Genomic DNA, 27,426 nt, shown 5'->3' with positions numbered 1-27,426 from the left:
TTGAAAATATTTTTGTGCGAAAGACGTGAATATGATTTTAAGTGGTTCCGATATTCTGGGTTATAAGGTTCCGTATAATAATATGTATTGGTGAATTGGCGAATTTGGTTACGAAAATTTTATTTCAATGAGTGTTTTAGCGACACCCTGTGTAATTGTTTTTCGTTTATACAGAAAAGTATTAATACTTTAGGGTGTGTATGAGTCCCCTGTTTATAGTGATTGTGAAAATAGCAGCACTGAATGTAACTTTTGTATGAGCAAATGGCATCGGGGCGCTTGCCCATACAAATCGCAAAAATTGCTCTTTCAGCTGCTACTTTCACAGTTAAATCAATATAAGGAATACATAGACACACCCTAATGCTGGCCATACACCATCCTCCCTATCGTCCAATCGGAATTTGGATCAGTTAGAACTGTGTGGGAGTGGATTGACATGAGTCATGCCAATCCCCTCCCACTATATATACACCATCAGTCATGCCAATCCACTCCCAAACACGGTCAGTTCTAACTGATCTAATCGGCAGCGTCATGCCGATTGGACGATAGGAAGGATGGTGTATGGCCACCATTATACTATCATTTTTTTTATGAAATAAGGGGGCAAACGAGCAAACGGGTCACCTGATGGAAAGCAACTTCCGTCGCCCATGGATACTCGCAGCATCAGAAGAGCTGCAGGTGCGTTGCCGGTCTTTGAAGAGGGAATAGGGTAATAGGGGAGGGTAGGGATGGGAAGGGAAGGGAATAGGGGAAGGTAGGAAAGGGAATAGGGTAGGGGATTGGGTAAACTCACTCACTCGGCGAAACACAGCGCAAGCGCTGTTTCACGCTGGTTTTCTGTGAGAACGTGGTATTTCTCCGGTCGAGCCGGCCCATTCGTGCCGAAGCATGGCTCTCCCACGTACAACTTTATATTATACTTTCATATAATTTAAAAGATACGTACGGCGCATATATTTACAAACTGTAATTTTGTTTAAATTTTGTTACTTGTTAAGTTACATTTGTACTAAGTATAGGTTTTTTAATCAAAATGCTTTCAATTTACCAAGAAACTCATATCAGATAAGGTTTTTAATTTCCTGTGGCTTTCTATAGCGTTTCACGATGAGAATAGAATAATGCTTCTATTTATACAATTATGGTCTATATTTAGTACAAAATGGCTGACTTTTGTTAACGTCTTTTTAATATATTATAAAATGCGCGGACTCCTCTAAAACGACTAAACCGATTTTAATAAAATTTTGTTTATTATGTACATTTGTTAGGGTTGAGGTTGAGGATTTTTATCTTCTTTTTAGGGTTCCGTACCCAAAGAGTAAAAACGGGACCCTATTACTGTGACTTCGATGTCTGTCCGTCTGTCTGACTGTCTGTCTGTCTCCAGGCTGTAACTCAAAAACCGCTATAGCTAGACTTCTGAAATTTTCACAGATTGTGTATTTCTGTTGCCGCTAGAACAACAAATACTAAAAACAAAATAAAATTAATATTTAAAGGGGGGCTCCCATACAACAAACGTTATTTTTTGGTCTTTTTTGCTCGTAATCAATAATGGCAACAGCTAGGCACTTGAAATCTTCATAAAGGCCTTAGCTGTTATAATATGGCTACTTAAATACTTAATATTTAAATAAAATAAATATTTATTGGGGGGCTCCCATACAAAAACACAATTTTTGTCCTATTTTTCGTCTACACAGATAAAAAGGATTTCTCGAATCAAGAAAAATAGTTTTCTTGACATATTAAGTTATTTTAAGGAAAATTGTGTTAATACAAGTAATGTTTATTCATCTTTAAATAATGGCAGTCTCGAAATGAAAAAAATATTTTCTTGTTGCAATTTTACAATCAAGGAAAAAAAAATTAATTGAAGAATAAGTAAAATTAACCTAAGAAGTTCAAATTTTATTGCTCTGATACAATGAAATACTTATTTCAAACTGTAAGTTTATTTAACACAATGAAACATTTCATCCAATGAAGAAATTATTACCTTGAATCATATCTAGAGCAATTTAAAAAAATATATCTTAAACTAATGACATAAAATCTTGTTTTTAGTAAAATCCTGTTTTGCCTTAAAATTTTATTATTACCTTGTTTCAAATACATATAGTTTAAGAAAAAGTTAAAAATATTTTAATTTAATGACAAGTTACTTCTAGTCTACCTATATTTTTTTTGGTATGAGTTATGTATGACTATTGACTACCGAGTCTACCGACGCGACGCCACGATAGTGCGCGCGCGCCATGCTAAAGCAAGCTAAACAAGTTTAAACCTGTTTGTGCAGTTTGAAACTAACGAAAATAACAACGTAGTTACTCTCCTCGAGGCAAATAATATTTCTCCAGAAGTAATAGAAGTTTTTGTGTGTAAGTATGCATTGATTTTACTGGCCAGCCTTTGATTATAGTATTGTTGAAGTGCCACCCACCCATGCAAAAATTCATCAAAAATCATATCCATGTTGAGTACGTTAAGCTAAGTCATAGATTACTTAAATGTATCATTTCGGTTCTACATTGCAGCAAATGGCATAACAACAGAGTTATTCTACAAACTCATTCCAGAGCACCTCAAGGAACTCTGCCCTCATCTTGGGACCCGGATAAAGCTAGCTGAAATTATCACAGCTCATGTAAGTGAAATCCATTGGCATTTGCACTGTGCTGTGCACTTCTGCATCTGCAACTGGGCAGCGTTTATTCTTTTTTGTATGCAGCAGGATGTATAATGAATATTAAAGCTCTTTAGTCACACTATGTTTAAAAATACATTCATAATTTGTTTAATAACTTTGCCAATGAAGACAATCTATAGGTACTAGTTATTTAGGGTAAACTTATGTGAGTACATGATTTAGCCACTGTGCATTACACACATATTTTATGTTTTCAGGCACCTACAGAGTCATTTACTGAGTGTTCAGAGTCATTGAGTGAAACAGACTTTACAAAACCTACGTCCTCTTGCTGTTCTGAATCTCAGGAAGTTACCACAACAAATGTACTGATTACAAGATATTTTCCAGACTTTGACTTACATACCTTATTACAAACAACAGTTGGAGGAAACAGTATTTTGAAATTTTATGAAACTCACAAACAATTTTTTTGTCAAAATTTTTGTCTTTTATGTAAGTAAATAAATTTTTATACGATTAACATCTCTTCATTTTGTTTTAGAAACCACTATTTGATATGCTTTTCTGTTGTTCCTTGTATGTTGTCTTTTATTTACCTTTCAGAAAACGCCTCCAGAACTTCCATTGGACTATTGGGAGTTTCTGAGCCGTATTAAGGCCTATTCAAACCGGAGCGGTATCCGCCGCCGCCGTGGGTAGCGGTATCCCGATGGGTACGTGATTATCGCCTTAATCGCGTTTTTTATTAGCGCGTTAATCGCGTACCCATCGGGATACCGCTACCCACGGCGGTAGCGGATACCGCTCCGGTTTAAATAGGCCTTTATTAATAGTACCTTTAAGACATTAAAACCACTTAACACAAGCATTTAAAACTTTTATTGAAAGAAAGTAAATAATATTAGACCAAGAAATATTTTTCCCGAAACAAGAAAAGTTATTCTTTATCGTAGGTTGCATAAATTAAAATATAAAATATTAGTTATTGGTCTAAGTATATAATTTTCTAATATTAAAATAAACACTACTTTAAATAAGTAAAGTTAGTGTTCAAGCTAGATTTATTATTGTTGACAGAAAAAAATATGTATTTAAATTAAGCATATATTATTTCTAATAAAGTGATTTCTTATTTGATTGAAATCAATATTTTCTTAAAATGAAAATACATCCTAAGCTTGCATCAAGAGAATTATCAACTTACATTAAGAATTCTAATAATTCTTGGTAGAAAACGTATTATATTAAATCAATCGGAAATTGTCTTAATTCAAGATTACTTCAAATATCAGTTTAAGATTATTATTTTTTTAGCGTAAGAAAATATTAGTTTCACTATATATGAGGCAACCATAATCTTGACTTAATGCAAATTGCTTTCATGCAAGATTATTTTTCTTATTCGGAGAATACTGTTTTTTCTGTGTATAATATAACAACGGTACGGAACCCTTCGTGCGCGAGTCCGACTCGCACTTGGCCGATTTTTTTATTGATACTTACTAGAAATAATTTATATGGCAAAACAACGTTTGCCGAGTCAGCTAGTTAAATATAAAAATAATTCACTAAATGTGTATTGTAAGCGCATATCTTGAGAACGGCTGAACTGATTTCGCTAATTATTTTTTTATAGTATTTTTATGTACTTAAGTATAATAAAGTTTTTAAAAATTAAATGGAAAATTAGCAAATTACAAATATTTTACCTCCGTTCTATACGGTAAAACATTTTTAAGTGAAATATTTTTAAGTAAAATTTTACATAGTAAGTAATTAATATTACTTGAATAGTAAAATATCACATACCTACATAGGTACAAAGTAATCCAGTTTTTATTTTCAGAAGTGAACCATATTAACCAGTTATATTTAAGTTAATATGTTATATTAACTTAAATATAACTGGTTTTAGTTCACTTATGAAAATAAAAACTGGCTTACTTTGTATATATTATTTTGTACATGCTACGAATAATAAAAACTAAGGAATCGTAACTCCCATACTATTACCACAATATCTGTTTTATAAGGTTTCAATATCTGTCAAATTCGTCGGGTTTCACTAGGATTATGAACGGAATGTGCCTCGCGCTGGCTGATATAATTTATTTTTAAATATTTAAAATAAAGATTTCAAAATAGGATACTGTCAATTTTAATCGCATGTGCCAAAACACAAACAACAATACGACCAAAGAGGAATACGTCCAGCGAATATGTCATAGTTTTAAATTCGTAGGTAACATGTTAACAACCCTAGCGACGATTTTCGTCATAATACGACAAATTTAAAAATTTCAACATCATCATTCTGTCTACTCTGCTATTACCGTTTTAAGAGGATACAACAGGGGCTAGAGAAATGAAAAAAAAGTACGTGTAATATCTATAGCTGTCTCCCTTACCTCAAGCCTATACCGCAGAACGCGATAAAGACAACTGCAGAAAATCCAGAAAATCAACGATTCGTTGTCCCCTGATTCCTTCTCCAAAACTTAACCGATTTAAGTACTTTTTTCATTAAAGATTAAAAAAAGGCTTGAGCTGTGTTCCTATGTTTTGCTTTTTTTGTATAATCTAGCCAAATCTGTTTTCTGGACGTTTGAACACAGTGGAAAATCTGGCCATTTTTTTGGGTTTTTGAACGTTCATATCTTATTTAATAATTAAATTATGAAAAAAAAGAAAACATAGGGACATTGTATTAGTGGCCGTAGATATTCAAGAAAAAAAATTATAACTCTACTAGCATTATCCAGGGAGGAAACAGGGGACAACGTTTGTATGGAAAAAAGGGCGGTGTGGAATCCTCTTAAATTTGGTTCCTTTTGATCTGTCATGTAACGTCAGCCTAGTACCGCTCAAGGTCGCCTAAATATTGCAAATGTATTGAAATGTGTACCTAAGGTACACTTTTTTGACAAGTATTGTGGAGTATATTTTTTGACGGAGTTACTTTTCCTTAGTTTTTATTATTTGTAGTGTACATGTGAATAAAAATTATGCATTTTGACAAGCTGTACCTCTAGAGTCTAGCATAAGAATCTCTTCGCTTTACAGAAATTTTCCTTTTCATCCACAATCGTATTTGCATTTGTACGGCTGTTTAAGTGTACTGGCGGAATAGGGAATATATTTGAGACACACCTAGTGGATACGGGAATGAGTTCAGACGCCCCGTACGTGCTGGATTAAGGGCTTTCACACTGAGGGGCGGAACGCGAGGAATCTAGGTAACATCTAAGAATAAATTAATGCGCAAACTTTTTTAAGATATAAAAATTGATCTAAAAATGAGATTTTCCATACATTCATATAAGTGGGAGAGCCATGCTTCGGCACGAATGGGTCGGCTCGACCGGAGAAATACCACGTTCTCACAGAAAACGTGAGTGAGTTTACCGGAGACCCAATCCCCTAACCTATTCCCTAATTCCCTACCCTCCCCTATTACCCTATTCCCTCTTAAAAGGCCGGCAACGCACCTGCAGCTCTTCTGATGCTGCGAGTGTCTATGGGCGACGGAAGTTGCTTTCCTTCAGGTGTCCCGTTTGCTCATTTGCCCCCTTATTTCATAAAAAAATATATATCAAATATTTAAAAAAAAAACACAAAGTGATACATAAATAAAAGAAAATTAATCTAATGCCTATTTTAAATTTTAAAATGATCAACCAAAGACAAATAAATGTTTGTAGAGCATAGCTTACAGGCGCTTTATTATATTGCGCATAATAACAATAACCATGTTTGTGCTTCATCAAGTTAAAATACTTAGAAAACATTAAGAAAAAAGCTTTAAAATCATTTGATAAGGCTGTGTTTTGGCCGCGCGGTTCTGTCGGTCAATGTGCTCACTGTCTTACATCCGGTAGAGGCAAACATGACGTTAGATATTTGTATTCACCTGAAGTAAACATGCACGACACTTGTTGTTGTATCATCATCATCAACAATAGGTTTAAAATGACTACTTTAGGGTGACGCGGACGTCTTGATAATTTGGCTGCAGCGATATTTTTCTCAACAATGACTAAAGCTAAGAAATTAAAGTTCATTGTCAGTATTTAATTACTCATCATGTCTATATGTTTGAATTACCCATAACATAACACGATTGGTCAACTTTTATAACACAGAATAATTAATCAAAAAGACCTCTATAAAAACAGGGATTCTAATTTTGCCAACAGAGGAGAGTGATTTAAGAGGACTCCACACCGCCGTTTTTCCATACAAAAGTTGTCCCCTGTTTCCTCCCTGGATAATGCCAGTAGAGTTATGATTTTTTTTCCTGAATATCTATGGCCACTATTAGCATGTCCTTATGTATTATAAAACCCAAAAAAATGGCAAGATTTTCCCCTGTGTTCAAACACCCAGAAAACTAAACTGGCTAAAATATACAAAAAAAAAAAAAAAACATAGGAACACAGATCAAGTCTTGCTTTAATTCTTAATGAAAAAAGTACTTAAATCGGTTAAGTTTTGGAGAAGGAATCAGCGGACAACGAATCGAAGATTTTCTGTTCTTTTATTAGAACTTTTGTCATGTTGTCTCTATCGCGCTCTGCGGTGGGAGACTTGAGATTGGTGAAACAGCAATACATTTTCAAATACCTATTTTCAATTTCTCTCGCCCCTGGTGTATCCTCTTAACCTTCCAAAATTTGAACATTGATTAGTTCAAGCATACACTTTAATTTGCCATAGCTTATATGAAATATATTTATGGTTTTTAAATTACGCGACAAAAACCATTTTGTTGCTTACGCCCTTTCCATTTCTTGCTGGCTTTGCCGGCCCGGCCTCTCATAGAAAAAAAGCGAACTAAAATATATTATCCAAAACGATTTTTTACTTTAACGCGGCGTCACCTTAAGCTACGAATAATAAAAACTAACTTTAAAGGCCTGCTTCACCACTTTCTGATAAAGTGCCTAATAGGCTATTCACAACTTTTTTGACAGATTCTCCATACTTGATCTGTCAAGTTAATTGGTGGATAGCCTTATCAGGAAGTGGTGAAACAGGCCCCTAGTAAATTATTTTCATTGCAGCAGAATATCATTCAAAAGCTGAAATGAAACATCTATATGCATACTAATATTACAAATGCGAAAGTGTGTCTGTCTGTCTGTTACATCTTCATCACAGGTGATTAAGATCATCGAGCCATAAGTCCGCGTACTTACTCGCACGTCTGTCACCCCCTTTATGGCGGTAGCACGGTTACATCGCAGAAAATATTATAATTATTACTTTCATAACCAAGGTGTTTGGTACATCCCCACAAACGACATATTGTTTTATTTCCTGATCACCATTTCCAACATAATTGTTTGTACAACAATAACAATTTTCTATTGTCCTTAAGCCTTGCAACACCCATGTCACGAGTGCATTACCATCTCAATATGCGGCCGTGGACATAGGCTATATTATACAGACTTCCTTATGAATGTTCTAGAAATACGCTGTGCACTAATGGGTCGAGTGATAAGTGCAGGTTCGATCCAGAGTTATAGTGGACTAGTGCATCAAAATATAATATTGTGTTATGTTTTCTTGATAATAAGGCCTTTACATCCCTTATCCGTATTCCGTTCCATCTTACATCATCTTATAAATAAAATTCTCGTGTCACAATGTTAGGCCGCGCACTCCTCCGAAACAGCTTTACTGATTTTAACCTATATGCATATTCAGTGGGTCTGAGAATCGGCTACTGGGTAGGTACTTTTTATATTGATAAGTGCATTAATTGTTGAATAAATAATAGTAAATTATTAGAACTCGAGACTGACGGCGACCATTGTTTGTGCGACGGGATGGCGATGGACGTTGCCATGGTGACATACTTATTTAGTCACTTCAATAAAAGAATATGGGCGAAATACTTTTTATGGCAAAAAAACGTTTGCCGGGGCAGCTAGTATCAATTATAAATGCAAAGATTTTAGCTATTGGACTGGCTTTTGCCAGCAACTTCGTTGTTGATAACGTAGGAACTGTGCATTTTGTGCAAATGCAAGCCTAGGTTTGCACAGATTTGTCATTCTGTCCTGTACTCTTTAGTAAAAATTGTTCGTCTATACCTCTACTGATCTATGCCACGTCTTTATTAGGGAAGTGTGACGTCACGTCGTAATTTGAAGAGTAAATAACGCGTGTCGAGGCGTCAAACGACGTTTTTATTCATGGCTACAATCAAGTAACGACTACGCCCTAGATGAATGATTGGTCTCGCGCTCGCGCTATGACTAGATACCGTCGGAGTACTTGAAAAATGCGGCAACAAATCATACGCCTGATAAGGCGTAAGCGCGCCAGTCGCGCCGCAAGCTTCGGGTGAGGTAGATGTGTCGATAATTTTCGAAATTTTAAGTTACGTCCGTAGCAAAATGCCAGTTTGCGTAGTGAGACTATGCAATAATAACACTACAAGAAACAAGAAAGGTACTGGCATCACATACCATCAGTAAATATTATACATTGTATAAATCGTCATAAACACAGAAAAATAATTCAGTGTTGCCAATTACCATAAACTAAAAATTCCCAAATTTTTCTGAGATTGTGATTTTTATTTATTTATTTATTATATCTTATTTTTTTATATATACATAGTGGCTGAGTGGATGAGCGCATTAAAATCTCTAGCTAGGGTAGCTGGTTCGAATCCCGCCAACGGAACAAAAAGTTTTCAAAGTTCCTGGATCATGAATGTGTATTAATAAAAATGAATTATGAGTATCATATTATAATAAAAATCTTAAATACAGTTTATATTTTATGTAAGTACACAATACAGTAACAAATGAGAAAACAAATTTAACATTTGCTTTTTTATGACTCATTCTTAACTTTCGTTAAACTTCCTACCATTGTTTTTGTATTGTTTTCTCATCAATATTGTACCCATTATATTTCGTTGACCTAAACAACGTTGTTATTTTATCGCATTCTTTTCGAATGGACTTTATTCCAATGGTAAAGTTTATCTGGTGATTGAAAAATCAGCACTTACTATACAATAATAATAAATTACAAGACCACAGCAACTAATTTTTCCCCATTGATTGGGCCCCAGTCACGTATCTGGCAACCCGATTATCTACGCGCACAACAATATATGTGCATTGTTTTACACACACTACACTATTCAGGTGCCGCATTCGGGAATCTGTGTTTTCTATACAGCGCGGTATCTAGTCGAGCGCACGCGCGAGACCAATCATTTATCTAAGGACTACGCAAATATTATGAACACTCTGACTGACTTTATGAATTTGATTAGAGATAGGTAAGAGTCAGGTCACATTCCGATTTGGCGATGCGATGCACGACGACTACGTGCTCCAAGTCTATTTGAATGGAATTTTAAAATTCAAAACAAACAGGGCAAACTAGGGTTGCATTTCAAATGATAGGATGCAGGATTCTTTAATGTGGACCCATAAAGTTAATATACCTAGCGGAATAGAGAAACAAAGGCCTGAGCAAGAGAGATATCACTATCAGTAACACTGCGTGGTAAAAAGAGACGTGTGATACATGACAGCAGCACTTTTTTTTTGACGTCCAGTCGGCACGTGTCGCACGTTGACAATTTAATCTCTTAGAATTCATGTTCAATCATGCTTGTGTAAGCGTATACGTACACCACCGACCACACAACCACCGTGGTTGTGTGGTCGGTGACGTACACATATTTTTCACACAGATGAAAACCAATTTTGGTTTCGTTTGACATCTCGAGATTGTTGCTCTATTCCGCTAGGTATATTAACTTTAATCTTTATGTGGACCAGATCCGCGCGCGGCCATAATATATTATATAAGAGGAAAAACGCCTGGTTATTGGTTAGTTATTATTATTGGTAGCCTCGATTTTTTATTTTAAATAACCCATAATAATAGGAATTTTTAAAATATGAATTCTATTGCCAATAATTAAAGTTTTAGGGGTCATTTCACCGAAGAATTTGAACGCGTTCAGCACACACTAAACCGGCTTTTTAACGTATAAACATTAAACACGTTTATAACACCGAATTGTATTTCACCAACATAAACCAAACGCGTTCTAAGTAACTCGTATTGAGTTAAGACTGCCTTCACATTTAGTTCGCGGCTGCCGCACTTCTCGCGACTTATTGTGAAGGCAGCCTTATGCATTGCTGTCCAAACAATCCTGTCAGTTTAGTGTATTGGCGAAACTAAGAGAAACTAAGAACAATATGCGAAAGAAATGTCAAGTTTTGACGGATGCGCTTAGTTCGTTTATGTATCATCTCTAGCTATTTTGTTGTTAAGGTGAATAGTAAAGCAAAATGCGTTTTAGACGTCTTTTTGGCGATGTTTTACAGCTAAATTACAGATCGGGAAATACAGAAGTTTTGTGTAATTAGAAAGTGTATCTTGAAATATATTGTCGTGAACGATATTTTTGGTGATCTTTATTCAGTTATCAGAAAATATATTTTTAAATCGCGTAAGATGTATATTTTAGGATGGGTTTTTTTTTTGGTTTAGCTAATCCGTTTATAATGAATCTTTGCATACATGTTTCTATATTTTTTATCTTGTTGATCGCGAACCATTTGCGATAAACAGTATTGCAAAATAGAAGTTTTATCATCAAACTCTTTAGTGCCTACTGTAAATCACACTCCACTAGTAAATGTAGTAAAGCATTTGCTCATAAAATTTAACAGGCGTAAATTAGTTACAGAATGCGTCGTTGTCAACTCGAGATAATATGTACAACGTTGCCGTTCCGCGCACACGGCACAAGCAGTGCATGCTCTTCTTTTGATTAGTCTCACTTTGACAATTTACCGGCTTTAAGTTTTAACAGTTTGCACTTTTCGATTTTGAAAAAAGTGAAAAATATATTATTTCTTCTTTTGGTGAGCTGTGAAACAAGGTGAAAACATGGGTAATAAAAATATTCCGAAACAAAGTAACAAACGATCATTGAAGTTGCTAAATAAAAGAAGATCTCGTCTTGCATATCAGGCAAAAAAAGCAAAACAAGCCAAACCAAATGATATTGAAAAGTAAGTACCTAAGTACCTACTTTTTAAATATAATATTATAGTGCTCCCAGACGGTAATTCAGCATGACATGCATCGATCTATCATGATCTACGTGACAGTATATCCCTCGATCGTGGAAATAACGAGACACAATAGATTTTTATTGTTATCGCGGTCGCATCGCTTGGGGCTTGTTGAATGTTGCATGACATGTCGATTGCGAAACGAACATGCGTGCATGTAATGTACATATTGCAGGACGAAAAATTAAAGAACTGGTCAATCAATGTACAGCACGTAGTTTGCATGTCATTCACATCAATCAATACAATAAACGATCATGCGTGCATGGTAGGGTTGTTGAGGAAGTGATTATGAGGAAGAGGAGGAGAAAGAGGAATTGTCACGCGCAAATTTAGAGGATGCGGATGAGGAAGAGGATATTTTTTTGAGGAAGAGGATGCGGATGAGGAAGCGGATGAGGAAGCGGAAGAGGAAGTACGTCCATATAGTACAGCGTCTCAATGTGGGCAATAACGCCCCCTTGTGGGCGCTGAATCTAAAGGGGGGTAGTGTGGGACTCAGAAAAAATGGCGGCGTTTTGTAGAGGCTGGGGGGGCTAATATTAACGACAAATTTGTGGCAAATGCCCTTTACTTTAAATTAGGAAAAGAAAGTAGGTGAACCGTAAAACAATGGGGGCGCTAAAACATATTTTGTTCTCAAAGTGGGCAGTGGAGAAAAAAGGCTGGGAACACCTGATTGAACCATTTTCTGGCTGGCTTTGAAGGCTGGGACCATTTTCGATAAAATAAATCAAATTATTAGATTATTCGCAATGCGTGCGTAGCTGCGTACACGCGTAAACAAAACAACGCTTGCTAATAGGTATGTCAAATTAAAACAAACAAGCAAGGAACAGCGCGGGTGGCGAGAGGGGAGGTCTCGCTCGCCCGTACGGTCCAGCATCGCGCTCTGGCGTGTGCGTTGCCGATCGGATACGCGACGCGCATGCGCAGTGAAATTCCTCATAAATTCCTCTTAAATTTTGAGGAAGCGATAGCGGAAGAGGAGTTTTGTATTTTTATTTATGAGGATGCGGTAACGGTTGAGGAACCCAAAATATTGCGGAACTTCCTCATTATGAGGAAGAGGAAGAGGAATCAGCAACCCTAGTGTATGGCAGCACATAACGCATGTAATGCTGAATTATCGTCTATTTTGTGCCTAATATCACATAACCTTTATTATTGTATGTGATTAGTGGGTACATTACAAGCTTTCACTACACTTGACGTACTATAGTTACAGCACAATTCGCTAATAAAATTCTGCCGTACAGAAAACATAATAATATTATGATCAAGTGATCATCAGATGCATTTACAACAGTCTATTATTTATCGGACATTGTAATGTAAATTGTTACGTAAATGTATAGCATACAGAATAGTTTATCACAGAGACTTCAAACAATTATTTTTTACTGTTACACTATTATACCTACATAACTATAGGATGTTTAAAAAATGTTTGCCATACATGGAGATAATATGCCATAGCTTCAGGGAAGGTTCAGTATTGTTAAAGGAAGCCGTAAAATTTAAAAAAAATACTTTTAATGAACTTTTTAGGGTTCTGTAGTCAACAAGGAACCCTTATAATTTCGGTCTGTCCGTCTGTCTGTCTGTCTGTCCGCAGTCTTGCTCAAAGACTATAGGACTTACAAAGCTGTAATTTGGCATTAAGACCGAGCTCCCTTTTTTTTGCTGTGTTTTCTAATAAGTATTACGATCCCGGAAGACGATGAAACACAAATGAAATTGAGATTTATTTAATGATTGTATATTAATCTGATACTTGCCTAACGGAAAACACGATTCACTTATTTTGACTCTATAGTTTCATTTTTCGAAATTATGAATTTTTCTGGGTTTTTCAACAAATATCTGTTACACTTATTGAGTTACTATCATTCAATAACTTGCACTACTACAATCACACACTATATAAAAGATTAACTAAAGGAAATATTAGAATTGTATTTAATTTTTAAGTAATCAATAATCATCAAAAACATTTTTGGGACTAGCGAAATTTACTTTCGTGCTATAATGCGCCGGACCGTTGTTACGCGATATTGTTCACTATTAGCTACAGCGCAAAATACATTTCATCATCATTTAATATACCTTCATGTGTATACGCATCAGACAATGCATTGATTTTCAAATTGTTTTTATTCACAAAATTTTTATTTTTGTAATCCTGTAGGATCCAAGGTAGGATAGTTGAAATTGATGCAACCGAAGGACAAAATTTAGAAGAGTCATTACATCAGATTAATGATAACACGGATTCAAATGTCCAGTAAGAAATATTATTATTATCTTTTAACGTAAATATTAATTATTGATTATATTAAAAACAAAAAGCCAGACTGGAGAGAGTAGTAGTATTTTTTTTTGTCAGCACAATATTGCCTCCGACTACGTGTAATGTAAAGTAATTATTGTTTTTGCCTTTTTAGTTCATTCAGTCGGGTTCTTTGTTTTTATAATAATAATTTTATTTTAACATACATTACTTACTGTTTTTACAGGGACAAACACAACACTGGAGAAAATACATTTGCTGGCCTTGAATGTGAATTTGAGAAAACATCAAAAAACACAGAATGTGGTGCCCAGTAAGACACATTACTATTATTAGTTTAACTTTTTTACTATACAGGAGTATTTTTAGTATAAAACAAAATTTATTTTTTCCAGAGGCACAAATAAGTTTGGAAGAAGAATAATAAATATGTATCAATTTTTTAAACAACTTCAAGAAATATCATCTCATGGTCCTCTTGACTGCGGTTTAAAGTCAATGGAAATAGTTTCAGAAACACGCATGGGTTTCACTTCTAAATTCAACATAAAATGCAAAATGTGTGATTTATCTTTTTTAATATACAACGATAACCCAGTTGATGATATGGATCTTAATACCGCTGCAGTGGCGGGTACAGTGGCTACTGGGTGTGGATACAGCCAGCTAACCGAAATAACTGCTTCTTTGGGAATACCTCCTATGAATAATCAGTTGTTTTCTGCAAAACTGGAAGTTGTTCATAAAAAATGGGAAGTTGAATTACTAAAATCAATGACAGAAGCTGGTGAAGAAGAGCGTCGTTTAGCCATTGAGGAGGGTAGGCTTAATTGTAATGGAATCCCAGTAATAGATGTCATAGCGGACGGGTGCTACGCGAAACGATCTTATAGAAAAAATTATTCGTCTCTTTCGGGTGCAGCAGCTATATTAGGAAAAAGAACGAATAAAATTCTTTATATGGCAGTAAGAAATAAATATTGCTGTATTTGTGCCCTAGCTCAGAACAAGGGTAAAGAGGCAAAAGATCACACGTGCTACAAAAATTATTCTGGTAACTTAGTCTTATTTACTAGCTTTTTTCTTTGACACCTAGTACCCTTTATTTCCCTAACTGTTTTCTATGTATATTAGGTATTATTATATTACTCTGACTGAGGTATAAGTAACGGTTATCCCTTTTTTATGATTAATAACAAAACAAAACGAATTTTAGTTTTTTTCTTTTAGGAGCGTCTACAGGAATGGAGTCTGAAATCTTGGTGGAAGGGTTTAAAAAAAGTATTGAAATGCACAATATAATATATGGACGTTTAATATCGGACGGGGACGCCAACACGTATTCAAAAATACTTCAATCTAGACCTTATGAAAATTATACCGTTGAAAAAGTAGAATGCCGGAATCATTTACTAAGAAATTTTTGTAATAAATTTTCAGCACTAAGTACAGATACCAAGTATTCTCTTAAATACAGAAAAACTATTACGAAATCACGAATATTAGGCACCAGAAAAGTAATTACCAAAGCCATCCAACAATACAAAAATACAAATAATATTACGGGTCTTTATCAAGATATTATAACTGCACCAGATCACGCATTCGGACGCCACGACAAATGTAAAGAATATTTTTGTACCAAAGGTGAAGAAGAGGCAATAGATAAGGAAATTTTTTCTAACAGCATTTGGTTGAAAATTAAGCAAATTATAGCTCAACTCGCAGCCCATGCAAGAAGCTTAATCTTGGATGTAGACAGCAACTCTGTAGAGAGATATCATAGCTTGGTAGCAAAATTTGTAGGAGGCAAGCGCATAAACTTTAGCCGCAGATTCCAGTACCAAATGCGATGTAATGTAGCAGCTGTGTCATTCAATACTCAAAAACCTTTATCCGTTCTGCATAAATCAATTGTTGGAAAAAGTCCACGCAACGAAATTAAAAGGAACGAAGAAAAACGAATGAAGAGTCGGAATCTGACTCAGAAATATTTGAGAAAAAAGAGGAGACTGTTTCAGACCCAAGATGGAAAAAACTATGGGGAAAATTGCTCAAAACCGGATATGACTGAAGATATGCTGGAGGATTCAAAAAGAGTATTTTTACAGAATTTAGAGAGAAATGCCGAGGAAAGACAGAGAATTGCCAGAGAAACTGTGTTGCAGAGTGGGAGTTCAGAGTGGTTAGAGCTGCGTCGCAACCTCTTAACTGCCTCTAACTTTGGTAGGGTTGTAAAAAGGCGCCTTGACATTAGTTGTCAAAATATGGTCAAGGATATTCTTTACAAAAAATCAATTGAACATGTGGCGTCTATTAAACATGGTCGACAATATGAAAAAGTTGCCCTACAGCAGCTAGCGGTGGAGGCAAATGTCAAAATAGAGCCATGTGGCTTATATATAGACCCGGAAATCCAATATTTTGGTGCAACCCCAGATGGCACTGTAGATGACGACACTATAGTAGAAATAAAGTGCCCAAAATGTTGTTACAATGTTGGTGTAGAAAAAGCCATAAATGATAAAAAATTAACGTTTTATAAAAAAACCAAAGACGGGTTACAAATTAATAAAAACCACGCATGGTTCTACCAAATACAGGGCCAGCTTCATGTAACTAGAAGCAAAAAATGCATTTTTGGGATATGGTCTGGCAAAAACTTTCCAGTTAAAACGGAAATAATCCATCGCGATGAGGTATTCTGGAAAACAAAAATGGAGAAAAAGCTGAAAGACTTCTATATGGATTGCATACTGCCAGAATTAGTGGATCCTAGATATCCGAGAAAAATACCTATTAGGGACCCACAGTATATAACAGAGACTATTACAAGAAAAAATGAAAAAAAGTCACAAAAAAGAAAATTAGTCCCCCACCATTCAAGCCAACAAGCCCCATTGCCCAAAAGGAAAAAAAAATAACTTAATAATTCTCAAATTTACTCGAATACAAAAATTCCTGTCCTGTCCAATATCCGGAAGTCCAATATTTTGGAGCAACCCCAGATGGCACTGTAGATGACGACACTATAGTAGAAATAAAGTGCCCAAAATGTTGTTACAATGTTGGTGTAGAAAAAGCCATAAATGATAAACAATTAACGTTTTATAAAAAAAACCAAAGGCGGGTTACAAATAAATAAAAACCACGCATGGTTCTACCAAATACAGGGCCAGCTTCATGTAACCAGAAGCAAAAAATGCATTTTTGGTATATGGTCTTCCAAAAACATTCCAGTTAAAACGGAAATAATCTATCGTGATGAGGAATTCTGGGAAACAAAAATGGAGAAAAAGCTGAAAGACTTCTATATGGATTGCACTTCTATATGGTTTTTATTTTTTTGTAACAAATAAAAACCACGCATGGTTCTACCAAATAAAGGGCCAGCTTCATGTAACCAGAAGCAAAAAATGCATTTTTGGTATATGGTCTTCCAAAAACATTCCAGTTAAAACGGAAATAATCTATCGTGATGAGGAATTCTTGGAAACAAAAATGGAGAAAAAGCTGAAAGACTTCTATATGGATTGCACTTCTATATGGTTTTTATTTTTTTGTAATAAATAAAAACCACGCATGGTTCTACCAAATAAAGGGCCAGCTTCATGTAACCAGAAGCAAAAAATGCATTTTTGGTATATAGTCTGGCAAAAACTTTCCAGTTAAAACGGAAATAATCCATCGTGATGAGGAATTCTGGGAAACAAAAATGTAGAAAAAGCTGAAAGACTTCTATATCAGTGGCAAAAAATGAAACATTCATCTACGCGTCTTCTCCCCTGAAACCTCCCCTACTCCAAATATCATGAAAATCGTTTGAGCCGTATTCGAGATACATATAATACGGGACATACATAAAATACGGGTTAAAAGGGGATAAAATAAAAAAATATTCTATGTACATATTTATTTTATTTAATTAATTCGAAAAAAAAACAAGTAGTCTCTGTTTATTATTACTCTGCCCACCTCTGCAAAATAAATTGCTAAATGCTACATCTAGCGGAAATATTATGTAACGTAAGCTTGGCAACCTACACCTCCTACTGCTACATTGATTCATAAACAGATGGCGCTCCGCGTCAAACGTCCAAGGTCATTTGCTTAGATATTCGTCTTAAATTAACGTGAAAGGTCACCGAAAAAAAAATGAAAACATGTAAAATCGCGTGATGTCACGTAAACTTCGATTTCTTAATCGCGATTAAGGAGAAGCTTGTGATATTCATTAGAAACAAAAACGAGTTTTAAATGTGAATTGTGAAATCGCCTTTAACTATTTTAAAAATCTTGAAGACGCTATATTGGCTATAAAGTATCCAGTCTGTAGGTCTCCAAGGTGTTTTAACTTGGCCCAGGTGTGAGTGCTGACGTTAATGGCGTCCGATGTTTATGAACTGCGGAATAAATAATAGCCTGAGTGCCTACCCTTATCCTTACTAATGTTTACTAAAACATACTTATAGCATATTATACAAACTATTTTTTTCGAATATGATCGCTTAATTATTCTTGTACCTACTATTATCTATTCTGTGGCCTAAGCTACTGAGTCAAAATTTGCAGAAAAAAAGTGAAAAGGTTCGATTATCGAGAACAAGCGTATAGATTAAACTTATTTTAAGTTATCATTATAACAATATTATTAACTAGCTGTCCCGGTGAACTTCGTGTCACTTTAAAACCTTCCCTGGACTTCTACAAATATTTTAAGACTAAAATTAGCCCAATACGTTCAGCCGTTTTCGAGTTTTAGCACAGAATAGATAATAGTACAAGTACAGAAGTCTCACTGCTCTGATGTTCATAAATGCCGCCGTTTTATGTGCCTACATAAGTATTATTAACAACGGACCGCACGCGAGCAGCCGACATTGAGCTCTCTGGCGCCGCCCGAAGGTCGACTTTATTCCACACCAATTCCACACCTTGTCAGATATTCCGAAAATAGGGTTGTCAAAATCAAATAAGTATAAATACCACGCAAGGTATATACATACGGAAACTGTTATACCTACCTATTAGGTAAATGAATACCGAACATATAAATCAGTTTACACAGACACGACCAGGCGCGGTCCGAAGGGGGTGACATGACCCCCCCCCCAAAATCTAAGGTCCAATTGAAAAATCTCAAAATCTTGCCAAATAATAAAAGGAAATTTCTTTCTATCCCCTAACCACCACTATGCCCGAACTTAGACAGCTGTCAACCCAGAACCGTCCGAGGGCGCAGATAAAAACAAAATACTATATTAGTGTAGTGACTAGTGAGTGACCCCCCCCCCAAAATTTCAGGCTGCGACCGCGCCTGGACACGACACGTGATTTTCTTTTGATGTAAGTAGGTAATTAGGTATGGATTATATTATTACTAGCTGTTGCCCGCGACTTCGTCCGCGTGGACTTCAGTTTATAGCGCGCGATGTCAACAAAATTGGTGTCAAAAGCTTTTATAAAAAAACCCTGGTACCCCTTAAATCAATACAGCTGTGCAGTGTGCAAACAATAAGTACTTCATTTTTGTATGTTAAACTTTATATATTATGCCAAATTTTAAAGCTTATTTAGCCCCCCAATTACACAACTTTACCCATAAACTATTTATCATTGATAGGTTTAGCCCCAATTTCACCAACGTCTGTTAGTGTTAACAGCTTGTTAAAATATCCTGTCTTCTCTTTCATTCATATGAAAAACGAAACAGCTAACGTGATACTAATTCGAGCATTAACTTTAACAGTCGTTGGTGAAATTTGGTCTTAAGGTTACGTCACTGCCTGCACAGATAAAGTACTGAGTTATTTAATACCGTAGAATAGATATAACAATCGAAAAAAATCGAGACTTAAATGTAAGATGATACCACCTCTTATAGAAAGACTTTTGAGCAAGCGTCAGCGCGATGTAGAAGACGCACGGCGCCATCTATTATGAATTTTTTGAACAAATTTACGACCCTTACAACCCTTTTTTCCAGTAAAAAAGTAGCCTATGTCCTTTCTCAGGCTTTAGACTATCAGTATACAAAATTTCATTACAATCGGTTCGGTAGTTTTGGCGTTTGGCGTGAAAGCGAGACTGACAGACAGACAGACAGACAGAGATACTTTCGCATTCATAATATTAGTACAGATTATGTGCACACTGCACAGCTGTTTTTTGGGTATTTTGATTAATTAAGGGCCGCGCTACACCGGAATGGCAGCGGCGAGGCGAGCACTTTCAGCGCTGCCATTCCGGTGTAGCGCGGCCCTAAGAGGGGTACCACTTACCAGGGTTTTAAAAAGTTTTTAAATTTGACACACATTTTGTTGACACCGCGCGCTATAAACTAAAGTCCACGCGGACGAAGTCGCGGGCAACAGCTAGTTATGAATAAAAACAATAATATATAATAAAGTAGGTATGATTAGTTCTGTTATAATAATGAAGTAAAAAATAAAGCGCCATCTGTTTTCATATATTAGAATTAAAATGTAAAAATATTTTCTGGATGGAATATAGGCCAACACAACACACTCGAACTCCTTAGAAATGCAGTAGGATTTCTATAAGATAAGATAGATTGATTATTATTATAGCAAGTGATAATATTATTAAACATAATATTCTAACGTATTAAAAACTATAAACAAAAACATAATAACTAATAAGTATGATTAGTTCTATGTTACAACGAAGTAAAAAAAAGCGCCATCTGTTGAATCGTATTAGAACTAAAATGTTCATTGCATCGCGTCGATATATTTCTGGATTTTTTATAATATTATACTTAAAATATATTTAAGATTTTTGAAATATTATTTTAATACACATCCAAGACCCAGGAACATTGAAAACTTTTTGTTCCGCCTGCGGGACTCGAACCCAGGACCCCCGGGATGTGCGCTGGCCACGCGCAATGCGAAGTAATTTTCATCGATATTTTCATGGAAATAAGATATTTTCCCACATCAAAATGTAGCCTATGTCCTTTCTCAGACTCTAGAATAACTGTGTACAAAATTTCATTGCAATCGGTTCAGTAGTTTTGGCGTGAAAGCGAGACAGACAGACAGACAGACAGACAGACAGACAGACAGACAGACAGAGATACTTTCGCATTTATAATATTAGTATAGATGTATAATGTATATACTATATGCAGCTACCACCTGTTTTGAATAAGTATATTTATTATAATAATAAAACATACTTTTTATGAAATAAGGGGCAAATTTGTATTATCATCAACAAATACCCTAAAAAGATTAGGGTTCCGTATCCAAAGGGTAAAAACGGTACGGATCTGTCCGTCTATTTGTCTCTAGACTTTATCTCAAGAACGGTAAATGCAAGAAAGTTGAAATTTTCACAAATTATGTATTTCTGTTGCCGATATAACTTAAAAATATACTAAAAACAAAATAAATGAAATATTTATGAGGTACTCATACAACAAAGGTGATTTTTTTGCCATTTTTTGCATGATATCAATAAAGGCAACCGGTAGGCACTTGAAATGTTCACAAAATATATTTTGTGTATTTCCAATTTAATAATTTTAATAATAAAATCAAAATAAAAAAAATATGGGACTTTCATACAAAATAACTACATTTTTGCCTATTTTCGCTCTATAATGGTACGGAACCCTTTGTGCGCGAGTCCGACTACTACTTGACTGATTTTTTTACTCAGAATTACTCTTCCATATTATTTATTATTCGTAGTATGTTATATTATAATATAACGAACATGTCAGTCATGATTTATTACATAATCGTTATAATGATGTGCTTAAAATGTAAATATAGGCATTCCTCTACGGAATTTGCCCATTAATTTTATTTTAACACTAGGCATATACAATGGCTACACAGAAAACCGCTGCAAAAACGCTTATAACACGAAGTTACAACTAAAATTACCATCATTTAATCATCGTAAGCGTTGTAGTTATTTTATCACCACGAAAAATGATAATCCCGAAATGCAGAAGTAGAAACGAAACAGCAGGATCTGGCATACATATTGCCTAGCAGTAGAAAGAAGGTCGATATTATTTCTTCTCCTACGATGGACGTCGACTCTGCGTCTTACATATTTTTGATCAGGTCACATGCTCTTACATTCCCGACATGAGTTTTACATATTTTACGCCAAAAGAAGTGCACATCGCCACAAAAGAAGTATTCACTTCACAAAGTAGGCAATCTGCTAAACATCATATCCTCTTGACTTATATTATTTTTTAACCCCCGACAAAAAAGAGGGGTGTTATAAGTTTGATTTATACAAATAAGATTAAACTTGTACTATTTGATACATTTATTGTTGGCGTTGTAGATAAGATTTTTATCAGTGTCAAAACATGTTTGGAACTGACAAGGAAAATAAGGCATAGCAACAACATTTATTTATTTATTTAACTGTAGGTCAGAAGAAGTCAGTGAGTTCAAATACTTTAAGTTGACTTTAAGTTTCGTTAACTTAGTGACGATATTAAATATTTGTGCAATCTGAACAGATAGTTGTTTTGCTTTTTACCATCTATTTACGTTCCAACTGTCTCACTCTATTTCCATACAGAATATCGCCATCTCATTCACTCATATGGAAACATAAGAAATAATGATATAGATTTAATTATTATTCGGTCATTTACAAATAACTATAACAACAGTTGTCTGCGTGAAGGCTCTACTGCAGCGACTTTAGTGTCTAAATACACTAGGCCGAAAATACGCAGCGGGAATTCCGCATGATGGCGCCCGTTGATTATATAATAATATATTATATATTACGCCCGAATAGACATCTCTTATACGTGGGAGAGCCATGCTTCGGCACGAATGGGCCGGCTCGACCGGATAAATACCACGTTCTCACAGAAAACCGGCGTGAAACAGCGCTTGCGCTGTGTTTCGCCGAGTGAGTGAGTTTACCGGAGGCCCAATCCCCTACCCTATTCCCTTTCCTACCCTCCCCTATTCCCTTCCCTTCCCTACCCTCCCCTATTACCCTATTCCCTCTTAAAAGGCCGGCAACGCACATGCAGCTCTTCTGATGCTGCGAGTGTCCATGGGCGACGGAAGTTGCTTTCCATCAGGTGACCCGTTTGCTCGTTTGCCCCCTTATTTCATAAAAAAAAAGACACTTATATGATATGTCGACACCTCTTAGTATGAATATTACTAAGAGAAGTTAATCCATTCAGTACTTTTTGAGTTTAACCCGGACATACATACAGACGCCCCAAGTAAGTATATTACGTATTTTTAAAAAATATTCAATATGCAGTTTTTACTTTACTACGATTTTATACCTATACCTAGTACATACAATATAATCCTACTAATATTATAAAGGCGAAAGTTTGTTTGGATGTATGGATGTGTGGATGTGTGGATGTTTGTTACTCTTTCACGAAAAAACTACTGAACGGATTTTAATATAATCCTACTAATATTATAAAGGCGAAAGTTTGTTTGGATGTGTGGATGTATGGATGTTTGTTACTCTTTCACGCAAAAACTACTGAACGGATTTTAATATAACTTTACAATAATATAGCTTATACATCAGAATAACACATAGGCTACAATTTTAACCGACTTTCAAAATGGGGGAGGTTTTATGTTCGTTTTCTTATGTTCAACGATTACTCCGCCGTTTGTGAACCGATTTTCAAAATTTTTCTTTTGGTATATAGGCTATCATCCAAATTTGGTATTATATGCACAAAAGTGGTGATATGATGAAGGATGCATAAGTAATCGAGGGAACTCCTCAAAATTTATATGGAAACATGTGGTGACTTCGGTTTCGTGAGAAGTATTCTAAGCATATGCTACCAACAAGTAAGATTTTGCACCGAGGTATACCTGGTATACTGTGGTTCGGAAGGTGCTGAGAGAACTCCTGATTCTTAATAGATACAAGTTTAGGAGTTTCGGCGTTGTTTTAAGAACGGAAAGCATATGCTACTATGCAAATTACATTCATCATCATCATCATCACTACTATATTAATATACCATACATCGTCCCATGGTTATGACTTATGACTTATGGGCCTATAATGACCCGGTCATTGGTACTTTTCACAGTCTTTTAGATCGAGACTCGAGTTTGTCAAGCGATAATTGAAAAACATCTATACTTTATATTATAAACCTGAAGAGTATGTTTGCTTGAACGCACTTATCTCAGGAACTACTGGTCCGATTTAGAAACTTATTTCAGTGTTAGATAGCTAATTTATCGAGTAAGACTATAGGCTATATATTATCACACTAAGACTAATGCGACCGAAGAAACTCAGGAAAATGTGGGAAAAACGTGGGAAATATTAGAAATTACGAACTACTGGAGCAATTTTTATGGCAATATTTGGCACAGATATAGAGCAGACCAAGTGAAGGGAGTAGGGACATAAGAGCTATTTTTTATGGGAAAATGTACGGTTTCCATAAAATTCCTAATTTACGCGGGCGAAGCCGCGCGGGACATCTAGTAATATAATAAAATCGTAGAGAAGTAAAAACTGTACATTGAGTATCTTTTAAAAAGACGTAATATACTAACTATATATTATTTTTACAGTGAGGAACATTATGCAAAGGTCGGAGCAGAGGGCGCTATTAGCACAAACAGTAAATACTCCGACCAAAATCCGACATGTTGCACACGTCATATCAGAATATTGACAGAAACGTTGTTAATCAGCTATGTCCACACTGTGCACATTCATCTTCAATTTTCGTCATCAACTTTCATATTGGCGCATTCAATAATTGAATGCGTCAAAGAACGCAACGCCAATATTGTCATTTTTGAAGTTTTGGATACGGTCAGAGGGCATGCGTCGCGGGTATGCCTCACGTTCGCTGTTGACTGCGCTATAACGCATGCCCTTGACGAACAGAAAAAGGCACAGTGTGGACAAAGCTATCGTCGAACAAACTTTTTGTTTACTGTCTGTGCTGTGCCACCTCTAGCGTCAAAACATTGAATGTATATTCCATTGAATGTTTTTTTCAGCTTATATTCAATAAGTTTCTATCTTTAAGTTTCTATCAAGACAAACATGACAACGTCCGTCGGGCCCGCTAGTTAATACCTAATACCACAAAACTTTTACACTTAAACTGATAAGTGTCTTATGACTTTTGCTCTCGCTAATAAAGCTCATCCATAAGGCAAGAGCTTTCCGCTGTCGAAGCTCGTAAAATCGAGAGCTTTTTCGACGTATAATATCATCGTTAATAGCAGATTCTGGGGGATTTCATATACGAGTATTATACTGGCTTGAGCGGTGAAAAGAGAATTTTTTTCTGGGGGCACGGGAGTACCCCCGCCAAGATGAGTCAAGCGAAGCGCGCAAAGGCACTACCAAGGTAGGTAGGTTCTCGAAACGTTTCGTCGTATTTTTTAATCATACTTACTAGTACTTACTTAATTTTTTTGCGATTCAGATTAGGACTTCAAATTGATATAAATTTCGTGAACAAAAAGATATATAGCTATATATGTGATCGAAGTATTTTACCAATTAAAATATACTTGAAATAATTTATAAAATAGTTACATCTAATATATCATAAAAGGGTAAAACCGACTTCAAAATTGTACGGAATTGAGAATTAAAATTACGTTATCTCAAAAACTACTGCACCGACTTTGATGAAACTTGCAGTATTCCCTAAGTTGAACAATACCTAGTACAACAAAAAAAGAATTACTCAAATAGGACTTGTAGTTCTGGAGATATGCGAACACAAACATAAAAACATACATATACAGGGTGTAACAAAAATAAGTGATTCGTCTTTCAGAGCTGCTACTTTCAAAGTCAACTCTCTACAAGGAACACGTACACACCCTAAAGTATTATCACTTGTTTTTGTTACAAACTGTATACATACAAACATACACTTTTGAAATTTGGCACATTTGCTCAGACACTGATCAAGACTAACATTATATACAAAAATTGGGCAGTTCTAGAAACATAATATACTGTATACGTGTCGAATTGATAACCTCCTTTTTTGAAGTCGGATAATAAAGTTTAATTAAATAGCTGTCTTAAAATAATTTTATTTTTTAATAATATAATACTTACATACTGATATCACAAAATATGCGAAAGTGAGTCTATCTGTCTAGTACCACTTCGATCCCAAACCGCTGAACCAATTTTGTTGAAATTTGGTATGGAGACACTTTGAGTCCTTGGAAAGGATATATGATACTTTTTATCCCGGTAAAATGTAAGTGTGGTTATATGAGTTGTTGGAATAGCGTGAAATTATTCATACCATTCAAAATAACTTTTTATATCACTTTAATATTATTATGTTTTAAAAAAAATCTGTATACATTCCGACGTATATCTAAGAAAAAAGACCGAATGGTAATCAAAAATCCAATTTCAATTCGAAATCTCTTTGGAAACTTCAAATAGCAGGATCCCCATTCATTGATACTTTAATCTGTAAATCCATTCATATCGTTCATTGTTCACCTGAATGAAACAATATTTGATATTTGCGAAATTGAAAATGTACTATTATACCGATTCCAATAAATACTGAATTTAAAATAATAACAAATATTTCGTGCATTTTTATTCCTTCGCAAAATAGTTCTTTTGGATGTTAAATTGAAAAGTTTTATTTCATGTCGCTATGATTTGGTAATACTAGCTGACGCCTCCGTGGTCCGTGGTATAGAGCGCGGCTCTTGACTCGGAGGTCGTGGGTTCGATTCCCGCGTTGGAAACTTGTTATTTCCAAGTTTGGTTAGGACAATGCAGGCTGATCACCTGATTGTCTGACAAGTAAGATGATCCATGCGTCGGATGGGCATGTAAAAAGTCGGTCCTGCGCCTGATCTCTCGCCAGTCGTGTCGGTCTTCCGTCCCACTGGGTTATAAGAGTAAAGGAATAGAGAGTGCTCTTGTGTGCTGCGCACACACTTGGGCACTATAAAATTACTCCTGCGTAGCTGGCCTGGTTTCAATGAAATCGGCCAAAACCGGTGTGGGAGCTATTATTATTATTATACTAGCTGAATTAATTGAATAACACTCACACGTGTAATGTGTTCTTTGAAATTGATTAAAAATACTAAATATATAGAAAAAAGTGTACGTCAATAGTTTTTATCAGTGTTTAACATGAATTTCCACCAATAACCTATAACAGTACAATCAATTACATAATACAAAACTAGATGGTGCGCCAAAATTTGTTCATCTGCGGGGACCGTACTTTTTTCGGGATAAAACGTATCCTATGTCCTTTCTCGGGATTCAAAGTATCTCCACACCCAATTTCACCA

At 35.4% G+C, this 27,426-nt stretch overlaps 2 protein-coding genes across 3 annotated transcripts in view; both read left to right on the top strand.

The window, feature by feature from the left end:
* Positions 1-27,426, top strand: part of LOC121737583 (5-hydroxytryptamine receptor 1-like) — a 163,644-nt gene that overhangs the window by 31,912 nt on the left and 104,306 nt on the right. The gene's annotated exons all lie outside the window — the stretch shown is intronic.
* Positions 11,547-15,754, top strand: LOC121737885. The gene is made up of 5 exons (XM_042129617.1): positions 11,547-11,733; positions 13,988-14,083; positions 14,316-14,402; positions 14,485-15,055; positions 15,686-15,754. The coding sequence occupies exons 1-5, from the start codon at positions 11,609-11,611 to the stop codon at positions 15,752-15,754; spliced, it is 948 nt and encodes a 315-aa protein (XP_041985551.1). The 5' UTR covers positions 11,547-11,608.

Source organism: Aricia agestis, chromosome 21 (genome assembly GCF_905147365.1).
Source record: "Aricia agestis chromosome 21, ilAriAges1.1, whole genome shotgun sequence".
In the NCBI taxonomy this organism is placed as follows: domain Eukaryota; kingdom Metazoa; phylum Arthropoda; class Insecta; order Lepidoptera; family Lycaenidae; genus Aricia; species Aricia agestis.
Note: the sequence above shows the minus strand (reverse complement) of the source record. Positions and strands in the feature narration are given on the sequence as shown.